At 43.3% G+C, this 9,871-nt stretch overlaps 3 protein-coding genes across 3 annotated transcripts in view; 1 reads left to right on the top strand and 2 right to left on the bottom strand.

The window, feature by feature from the left end:
- The window catches only part of NDUFS3 (NADH:ubiquinone oxidoreductase core subunit S3), a 6,052-nt gene extending 5,642 nt beyond the window's left edge, over positions 1 to 410 (bottom strand). Inside the window, exon 1 of the mRNA XM_014306375.2 lies at positions 34 to 410. Coding sequence (XP_014161850.1) covers positions 34 to 410 — 377 coding nt within the window. The remainder of the gene's footprint in view (positions 1 to 33) is intronic.
- A 1,903-nt stretch (positions 411 to 2,313) lies between these two features.
- KBTBD4 (kelch repeat and BTB domain containing 4) lies at positions 2,314 to 7,755 on the top strand. Its single transcript, XM_005419468.3, has 3 exons — positions 2,314 to 2,944; positions 5,431 to 5,537; positions 6,118 to 7,755. The coding sequence occupies exons 1-3, from the start codon at positions 2,353 to 2,355 to the stop codon at positions 6,976 to 6,978; spliced, it is 1,560 nt and encodes a 519-aa protein (XP_005419525.2). The 5' UTR covers positions 2,314 to 2,352; the 3' UTR covers positions 6,979 to 7,755.
- A 6-nt stretch (positions 7,756 to 7,761) lies between these two features.
- On the bottom strand, positions 7,762 to 9,866 carry PTPMT1 (protein tyrosine phosphatase mitochondrial 1; the record flags this gene model as incomplete). The annotated part of the gene is made up of 3 exons (XM_031055808.1): positions 7,762 to 8,165; positions 9,053 to 9,244; positions 9,765 to 9,866. Coding segments are annotated over 3 exons (426 nt in total), but the record flags the coding sequence as incomplete, so codon positions are not given.
- Between the last annotated feature and the right edge of the window lie 5 nt (positions 9,867 to 9,871).

The following is a 9,871-nucleotide window of genomic DNA, read 5'->3' as shown; positions in this document are numbered from 1 at the left end:
CAGCCCCCGGGCTGAGCCAGCGCTGAGCCTTGCACAGCGTCAGCGCGGCCCTGCTGCGAGACTGCGTTTCTCCGAGGGTCAGCCTCCCTTCCTGCCTTCTCCTCGCCCCGGACTGCGGGGTCGCTGTCAGTTGTCCTTAGGGGTTCCCCGATCCCGGGCGCCGCGGTGGCATCCGCGACTCTGTCAGGAGCAAGGAAAGAAGGAAGCTGCAACACAGGTCTTATGAGAAGCGGCTGAGGGAGCTGTGTTAGTTTAGCCTGGAGAAAAGGAGGTTTAATGTTGACCTTATCACCCTCTCCAACTGCCTGAAAAGAGGGTGTAGCCAGCTGGGGGTTGGCCTCTTCTCCCAGGCAATCAGCGACAGGTAGAGAGCAGGGGCTTAAGCTGCAGGCGAGGTTTAGACTGGACATTAGGAAGAATTTCTTCACAGGAAGGATCATTAGAGACTGGAATGGACTGCCCAGGGAGTTGGTGGTGGTGTTGCTGTCCCTGGAGATGTTTCAGACTGGATGTGGCACTCAGCGCCATGGTCTAGGTGATGTGGTGGTGTTCAACCATAGGTTGGCATCGATGGTCTCAGAGGATTTTTCCAACTTAAGTGCTTCCGTGATTCTGTGAAGGAGGTGTATTAGGTGTTGGTTAAACCACTGTCACTGACAGCTAGGCCTGTGGAATGCTTGGAGCATACGATTTGGCTTTATGGGACAGTGAACTGTCCTGCATGCCTCTTTCTTTATAGCCAAGACACTGTGGGTGCAAAGGGGAGCTTTGTCTGGGTGTCTACAAGGAAGACGTGAGATTTGTGTAGTCTTTAGCTGCTTCTTGGCATTTCTTTCATGACTTGGCATCAGTCCTCTGTGAGTTGTGCAGGGCAGTGTGGGCAGCTGGTTCTGCCATGCCAAGGGGCCGAGTAGTTCATCTGTCCATATCCTGTGCTCTGTGTGGTCTCTTCTGCATTCTGGGCTGAAGTTCCTATGGATAAAGACTGTATGGATAAAGAGCTTTAACCAAAGTGGAAGCCAATTTGCAGGACAGGCTCATACGTCGAAAAACTGGAAAAATAGTACTGATGTGTTCTCTGCTGACTGCAGTTCCTCTGTCTCTTATAGACTAATGTATAGGTATTTTTCAGACAGACCAGAGCTACTGTAAAATTGAGATTAGAGTATAATTAAGGCAGGCTATCACCAGAGATGAGATGGACTTGTCCAGCCAGTTAGGGATGTAGACACTACTTTCCATGAACAGAATTTGAGCAAAGAACTTTGGAGGCCTCCTGATAAAGCAGAGTAATTGTAAGAAAATGCATGCTTGACAAGATAAACCATGGAAGAGTAGCTATGAATCTGCTGTAGAAAAAAAATCACATCTTTGTGAAACATTGTTCTTGAAATAATGTTCATTATTAATTGAAGAAAATTCTGATATTAGACATCATGGCTGGTAGTTCAGTTGTAAAAATAAGTCTAAGGTGAATGCAGGTAGGCAAATGTTCTTAATGCTGTCAAGAGCCATGGTAAAAAAGAGCTCCTTGCTGTAGTAGTCCTTCTGTGTTTCAGAAGCTTTTCTGACCCACAGACTACCTGGATCTGCACTGCAAAGATCCATGGTACCTGCTAAGAGGTGTTTTCTTTAAAATTTTGATCCCCTTTCCATGTGGGAAGCAGTCTCTAATAACATCTAAAATGTTGTTTTGCATGCTGAAGTTGACTGGCACATTAACAAACAGCACAATAATCAGTTATCTCATTTGGTTAGCTTGAAGGACTGGTGGTTATGTCAGGCCAACATATTTGTGCATCTTTTTGGTAAAAACAAGGGCATCTTGATACAGATTCATCATTGGGTTTTGACAGTAATTAACACCTCCTGATGATATGAACTGCTGTCTGTGCTCTTTTTTATTATGATGCTGTAATCCTTTTCACATCTAGTCCAGCTATGCTGCTGCTGCTGCTTTTTTTGGCTTTGCAAGTTTCCTAGGGCAGTTGCTGGACTTTCCACTTGAATAACTTGCTGCATTTCTTTGTGTCAGTGAAATGAGTGGTGAAAAGATATGCATGTCTCCCAGCCCTGCTGGGATGTGATGTTCACTGTACTGGAAGTTTGGTATATATTATAATTTTAATTATGACATCTCATTTGCTGTTTGAGATTCTGAAGCTCATGCACAAGTTTCTGGCTATTTGTGTTAAGTCTATTTATGTTAAGTCTAAAATATGCTGGACTCTTACCAATATGTTTGATTTTTCCCTGTACCCTGAAGTACTGCATAATCTTGTTAGTGGTGAGAGAAAGCCGTATAATTATTGTGATTTTACAGATTGCTGGAGGTCTGATTTGTGCAGCACCATGGACTCGTCAGAAGAGACTGGAGGCTCCTCTGCAGAAGAAAACTACTTTGTGAACTACACCTTCACTGACCGCTCCCACTCGGGCCGTGTGGCCCAGGGTATTATGAAACTGTGCTTGGAGGATGAGCTCTTTGCTGATGTTACAATATCAGTGGAAGGCAAAGAATTCCAGCTGCACCGTTTGGTCCTCTCAGCTCAGAGCTGCTTTTTTCGTTCTATGTTCACTTCCAACCTAAAGGAGGCCCACAACCGGGTGATAGAGCTGCAGGATGTTAGTGAGAGTGTCTTTCAGCTCCTTGTGGACTATATTTACCATGGAACTGTAAAGCTGAGGGCAGAGGAGTTGCAGGAAACCTATGAAGTGGCAGACATGTACCAGCTGACTGCCCTTTTTGAAGAGTGCTCCCGTTTTCTGGCCCGTACGGTGCAGGTTAGAAACTGTCTGCAGGTCATGTGGTTGGCAGATCAACACAGTGACATGGAGCTCTACACAGCTGCCAAACACTGTGCAAAGTCACATTTGTCTCAGCTGCAGGAGACAGAGGAATTCCTACACCTGCCTCTCCGCCTGCTGACAGACATCCTTACAGGTAAGGAGTTCTTGAAACTGCCTATGATGTGGATGCAGAAAGAGACTTTCAGAGACTGGTCAGGTAGTGAATGAAATAGATGGAAAGATATAAATTTTCATAATCACTGTCTGTTCAGAGACTTAGCCAAGCAAGGCAGAGCAAAACATTCTAGATACCTTTATCAGAAAGAGCCCCAAACTATTAATTGTTACTGGACACGAAACATCTAAGCTATAGAAAAGGGACATACAGGATGCTGGAAATTCACAGCACTTCCTTAGTCAACAGGTTAGAAGGGTTACACATTTTTAAACACAATTCCAACAATTTGTTGTAATTTTGTTTGCATTAAAGTGAAACAAATACACAGAAATATGCATCTGATGAAAGTATTTTTTATCCCTCTAGCTCATAACCATTTAACATAGTAATGCAGTAACCCAACATCTGTAAGAATGAGCACATATTTTAGACTATTTTAGTGTTATTCACAATTGTATATAATTGTTACGATTACTTAGGCACTCAACTGACTGAAATAGAGGCATTGTTACATCTTGAGTAGTACAGTAATTGCCCTTCTTGTAAAGGTAATAGCCTTCCCCTGTAATGGATGCCATTACTCAGAGTTGTGAAGGACATGTCAACACATAAACAACTTAGTCCAGTTTCCACCAATCCTTATAGATCTTCTGCCCTAGTAGGTACAGTCAGTACTTTTTACCTCTCCAGGAAGCTGCAGTCACAAGTCCATTCTTCTGAGTTATGTATCATTGCTAGAAGAAGCAAGAACGTAGGAGCAGCTCATACATCCAAATGTGCCTCTTTCTTGCTTTTAATTACTCTTTGTAACTGAGTAACTAACTAGACTTTGTGTGTCATGTGTTTTATGTGCAGTTGCAAAAATAAACCTATCACGACTGGCTTCTTTGGAACACTGGCAAATCTATCCATAAGACTTAAACTAGCCTTTAGAATTGATACTGTGCATATGAGGGTCTTTACATATACTGCATTAAATTATCTCATTGCATCTAAAGAAATTTACACTCAAAAACCTATTGAGTAGATGTACTGATAGGTCAAAAACTGTGATAAACTTAGAGTAATTTTGATAACTATCTAGCTAAAGTTTTTAAAGTATGTCACAAGTTCATTTTAAAAACCTCTAAAATCATGAAATAAAACTGTAGAGGTCAATCACATTTAATTTCCTAGGGACTCCACATAAACAGTTTTAGCACTATGGACTTTAGCACTTGTGGTCCTAAATTAAAACAATTGCTCAGTATAACTTTATTCCATGCATTATCTATTTTTATATGTAGAATCACATTACTCAGTATTTTTGCCACAACTTAGCTCATAAAATGGATTAAAATCTGAAATACTTCCTACTGCTGGTAGGAAAAATCCTTTTATTTTGCCTTTCCTGCATCTTCATTTAGTTAATGGGGAATTAAATAGAGGAAACTTTTAGTGGCAAGGATTAAAATTAATTTAATGAAATAGTTATTTATTAAGTTTACCTTCTGTTGCACTCTAGGACCAATTTCAAAAATATTTTTTTTCTATTTAAGCACTACATGTGATGGTTAGCTAATGCAAATCCTTTTAAACAGAGTTTAAATACTTGCTTTTGTGCCACACTTTTTCTGCTCCCTTCCACTATAGAGAAAAGCATTGGAATTTGTCTGGTGCCTTCAGCATCATTGAATTCAGAGTTTGTCATGAGAACAGACTACAAAATCAGAGTCTTCATAGGGAAGCTTCTCAATGAACACAGGCATAATTGCTGGCTTTCAAACTGGAAGGAAATACCTAAAATCTTTTAGGTAATGTACTGATGATGATGATGATGATGCAAGACTTTGTGGTTTAACCAAAACTTCCAGTTATGTCTTGAAAGAGACTTAAATCTGATGCAGTCTCTGGAGTGTTTCCTACTGTCACACAGCTAAGAAAAGCTCTAGTAGCTCATTGGGGATTTCCAAATGTTAAGAAGATAGCAGCAACACCAGATGTTCAGTCATGAAGGTCAGCTGCCTGACAGTGCTCAGACGTATTTTGTAGATGACTTTTGCTAGACAGGTTTCTAGGACCAACCAGAAAGAAAGGCAGGTGCTGAGATTCTCAGTAACAGAATCTTTTTGCCTAAATTATTAAATAAGAAAGTATTTGTCATTGTCACACAGCGTGTAAGTTCTCTTTCGTGTCCTATTTCTCTTGGACACAGATTCCTGAATAGATTGCTGAAACTCATCCAAAGTGCTTAAGATCTGCAGCTGTCTTCTTATAATTAGACAAATTAATTTAATGTATTTGGCTGGCTGGCAGTGCTGATCATGCCTGACAAAATCTATAAACACCTCTGTCTATTTTTCATCTCTAGAAAGTAGGTTTTGTGGTGGGAGTGGGGGGAGGCAACCACAGGAAAGGGGTGTTCCTGAGTATATACGCATTTGTCTAGACATCATAAATGCCTTTCTGTTCCCGAACTGCAGATGGCGTTCCGTGTTCTCAGAATCCAACAGTTGCTATAGAAACCTGGATAAACTTCAACAAGGAGGAGCGAGCAGGCTTTTCGGAGACTCTGCGATCGAGTCTGAAGGTATAAAAAGACCTTATGTTCAGGGGCTGATGTGGCACTTGCTGGTTTCACACTTCTCAGGGCAGGGTATTCTGCTCACCTGACTGACTTGAAAGTCACAAAACACAAATGTCATTGAAATTCATGGTGCTTGTGAGAGGATACTTTCAGTGTCATAAATAGCAACCCCACTGACAGCTTTTTTTTCATTTAACCTGAGGCTGCTTTCACTGGTGATTAGAGCAGTACTACAAATAACTTATTTCACCTCATTTACCAAATAAACTGTTCAGAAATCTATATTTGGCATTCCCCTTGTAACAACTGTACTCTGTCAGTGATGTAACTGGCCCTTACCTAAACCGTGAACCCTTGAGTTCCAGTGACATCTGTGGCTATTTCACTGTGTCAGATATGAATGGTATTTTGAAAAGGCCTTGAGGCTCTGAATCCTGAATGTTCTAGGGTGGCAGGACTTGGGCAGGAGGTTACACACCTCAGGCCTACAGGTGGGTCCTAAACTGAAAAATTCAGTCTTGAGCATCACTGATGTTTGTGTGAACAGATTTAATTCTGCTGACACACTTCTACTTTCACTCAGGTCATTGGAGAAAACGTTCACATCTACCTGATTGGAAAGGAGTCATCACGTACCCATTCCCTCGCTGTCTCTCTGCACTGTGCTGACGATGACTCCATCAGTGTGAGTGGCCAGAACAGCCTGTGTCACCAGATCACCGCAGCCTGCAAGCATGGCAGTGACCTGTACGTTGTTGGTGGCTCCATTCCACGGCGCATGTGGAAATGCAACAATGCGACTATAGATTGGGAATGGTGTGCTCCTCTGCCCCGTGACCGGCTTCAGCACACCCTTGTCTCTGTGCCAAGCAAAGATGCAATATATTCACTGGGGGGGAAAACTCTACAGGACACTCTCTCTAATGCTGTCATATATTACAGAGTACGAGACAACGTCTGGACAGAGACCAGCCAGTTGGAAGTGGCAGTCTCTGGAGCTGCAGGGGTGAACCTTAATGGTGTCATTTACCTGCTAGGTGGGGAGGAGAATGACTTAGACTTCTTCACCAAGCCCTCTCGGCTCATTCAGTGCTATGATACCAACACAGAGAAATGCCACGTGAAGCCATACGTACTGCCTTTTGCAGGGTGCATGCACGCTGCTGTGCACAAGGATGTGGTGTTCATTGTGGCCGAGGGGGATTCGCTGCTCTGCTACAATCCCCTGTTGGATAGCTTCACCCGGCTGTGCCTCCCAGATGCCTGGAGCTCAGTACCATCCCTCTGGAAAATTGCCAGCTGCAATGGCAGCATCTATGTCTTTCGTGACCGCTATAAAAAGGGCGATGCAAATACTTTTAAACTTAACCCAGCCACCTCTGTTGTAACAGTCACAAGTGGCATCAAAGTGCTGCTCACTAACCTGCAGTTTGTCCTGGCCTAAAGAGGCCCAGTGATAGAAAGACAGCAACAGTGTCTTGCTGTGCTACACCTATGACCTTCAGCACCAGTCCCAATTACTACAAGCTCATAACATCCAGTAAAGACCCCATCCTCTGTACCTGTGCAGAGGAAGTACAGGCTTTCTGACTGTGGGCCTATTCTTTTACATAGCACTATTGAAACCGTATTGAACTGTTGTATCTTAGATTTCAGATGGACTAAATATTATTACTTTGATTCCTTGATGATAAGCTACTTGCATTTGAGGCCCAAACAGCAGCAAATGGCTATTTTAGCCTGGAACCAATCCACCACTAAAAAATCCTGTGGCATATGGAGAACATTCTCCTTGGCCCAGACTGCTAGTTTTAACTGCCTGGGAGACTGCGTGTTGCTGCTGTGTCAGTCACAGAGTTAGACGTGCACTCTGTCTCCCAGGGATGCCCCCATTTAAACATTCCTGTGTCCTATTGCAGAAGGAGGGCCTGGCAGACAGATTCCAGAACTGACCCCAGGACCCTTAGGTTACATTCAGCACTTCTCCTAGAGGAGTGGTAACCAACTGAGTACTTGCTTACTGCTCTGTCATCACCTAGTATAAAGAGAAGAGGGAGATTGTTCTTAGAGCACTGGCTTCCTTTACTGTACAGGAAATCCCTACCTGTAATTATAGTGTTGGTGAAAAGACAGAAATAAGACCACTTCCTCCTACCCCTCTCTGTTGGCACTGTAACCCTTTGGGTAAGAATCTGAATAAAGTCTCTACTGAGACAAAGTATTTTGGTTTTTTCTCTTTGCTTCAAATACAAATATTTTTGAACTTCTTGTGGATTGCAGTTCTGCTCAGCACTGATGTGTGGAAAAGAACTATGAGACTCCAAGAGATCTAGGATATTAGCCATAAGGAAAGAAACAGCCCTATTTCACCTTTACTGTAAAACGTTCTTTATTGATTGTCAGGAATGAAAACCCTTAAGCTTTTGTTAGATCATAAAAACTTTTTTTATAGCAGCTGAATGAGGATTTTGATTCTGATTTTGATTTGTTTTTACTAAGCTATGCAGTTGTCCCAGTGATCATGTTCCTGTGAAATTTCTCCAGGACCTGGACTTGCTTGTGTCGAATGAGGATGTGGGGACGAATCTTGGCAATGGCCTCTATTGCTTCCTGAGGGCTCCAGTGATGCAGCTGAAAAGGCAGAAACCCAGCAAGTGAAAATCCATTCCATCCTTGCACCAGTTAACGGAACCCTCCTGGAGACTACAGGCAATATTAGAGGTGTTGGAAAGTTTGCTGCTGCTTTGCCCCTTTGGTTTAGTTGATGTTCTTCTCAGAGAGGCCTGCAAGTCACACATTCATGAAATGTGTCCCTCAGTTATAGAGGAATCATTGCTGCCTGGGCCCTCCACTTTCCATCTTGCTCGCTCTTCCTTCATGTTGTGAACAGTTTCCAGTCCTAGCCCCACTAGACCAGAGCAAAAATGCAGCTTGCTTTTTAAATTTTTTTTTTTAAATTCTACTGGTACTCCCATCGCATTTTAGCACTTAGTGAGAAAGTTTTCTTTTCAACAGTAATGGAAAATTTTCCAGGGAGTGCTTAGTAACAGCAAGGGAAGAATCCACAGGTGGGATTTTGTTCTTAGTGCTGGCTTCCCCAGTTGGGTTGGTAGAAGAACTCAGAAGACAAGTCAGTTCTCTTGATCCTGAATTGTATTTATGGAAAAGAATAGGAAGGCTCACCACTACTCCAGTGAACCAAGGAGAAGATATGAACAACAAAACGTATGTTTATCTGCTAAGTGAACCTGTGTTCATGAGTGACTTGTTATTCCCACCTCAATTTGTTCCTCTACAGAAAGAATTAAGAAAAGCAGAATAATTCATAATTTGCATTTGCATTCAAAACAAGGTAAGTTTGAGGTCTCTCTTAAAATGGGTGACCAAGCTCTGTCAAATCATGGAATATTAACCTGTACATGCTCAGGCATCCTGAGCAAGAGTAAACTGTAAAGGTTGTCTGCATTTTATTTCCATTTTTTAATGAAAATTCACCCGATTTAGCAGAGACTCCTGACCTGAATTAAGTATGCTGCCACCATGGTGGCACTGCGGGAGCGTCCTGCCTTGCAGTGCACATAGACACTGTTACCACAGGCCCGGTGTCTCAGGATGAACTCCACGCCCTTGTGCAGGTTTTCCAAGGTGGGGACTCCAGTTAGATCCACAGTGCTAAGACGCAGTTGCTCCACTCCCATTGACTCCCATTCCTGTAACAGACATAGCAGATTCAGTCAGTGAACTTTTGGTTGTTTTTTTTTTTTTTACTGAAAGAAACTCAGAACATGTTGAGACAATTGGGAAATTCAGAAAAGCTGTAAAGAGACTTTGAACATCAATCCTTCAAATCAGATGTACGAAAACTTCAGTCCTGGTCATCAAAGGTAGTAGTTAAAGGGGACTGAAAAAGTGTGTTTCAACTAAAGGAAAAGAGGGAGGTTGGGATCTCTTCCCAACCCAAAGGCAGTCCTGTACAGTGATGTGTGCGGGTTACCATGCTCCCTGTCTTTCCCTGCCACTGCGGCTGCAGTTCACTCGCATGCTCGCGTTTTCCGGGTTTGTCGCATCGTTTTTGAAGTCGGCTTAGGTACGAGTGGTCTCGGCTTTGCTGCCACAGGACTTGGCGGTGGCTGCCGGGATGACAGGAGGCGGCTAAAGCCTCACCTGTGCCGGGACAGACAGCGACGAGAGACCTGGGCGGGAGGATACAACAGCAATCCCGGGGCTCACCTGGGGAGAAAAACAGAGGAACCGGGTCTCGTAGTCCTCGGTGAGGGTGAGCACGCCGCGCACGTTCTCCTCCGCCACCAGCTGCGGGCACAGGCACCATAAGGGAC

Source organism: Geospiza fortis, unplaced genomic scaffold (genome assembly GCF_000277835.1).
Source record: "Geospiza fortis unplaced genomic scaffold, GeoFor_1.0 scaffold66, whole genome shotgun sequence".
Taxonomy (NCBI): domain Eukaryota; kingdom Metazoa; phylum Chordata; class Aves; order Passeriformes; family Thraupidae; genus Geospiza; species Geospiza fortis.
The sequence above is the reverse complement of the archived record's forward strand: the minus strand, read 5'-3'. Positions and strand labels throughout refer to the sequence as shown.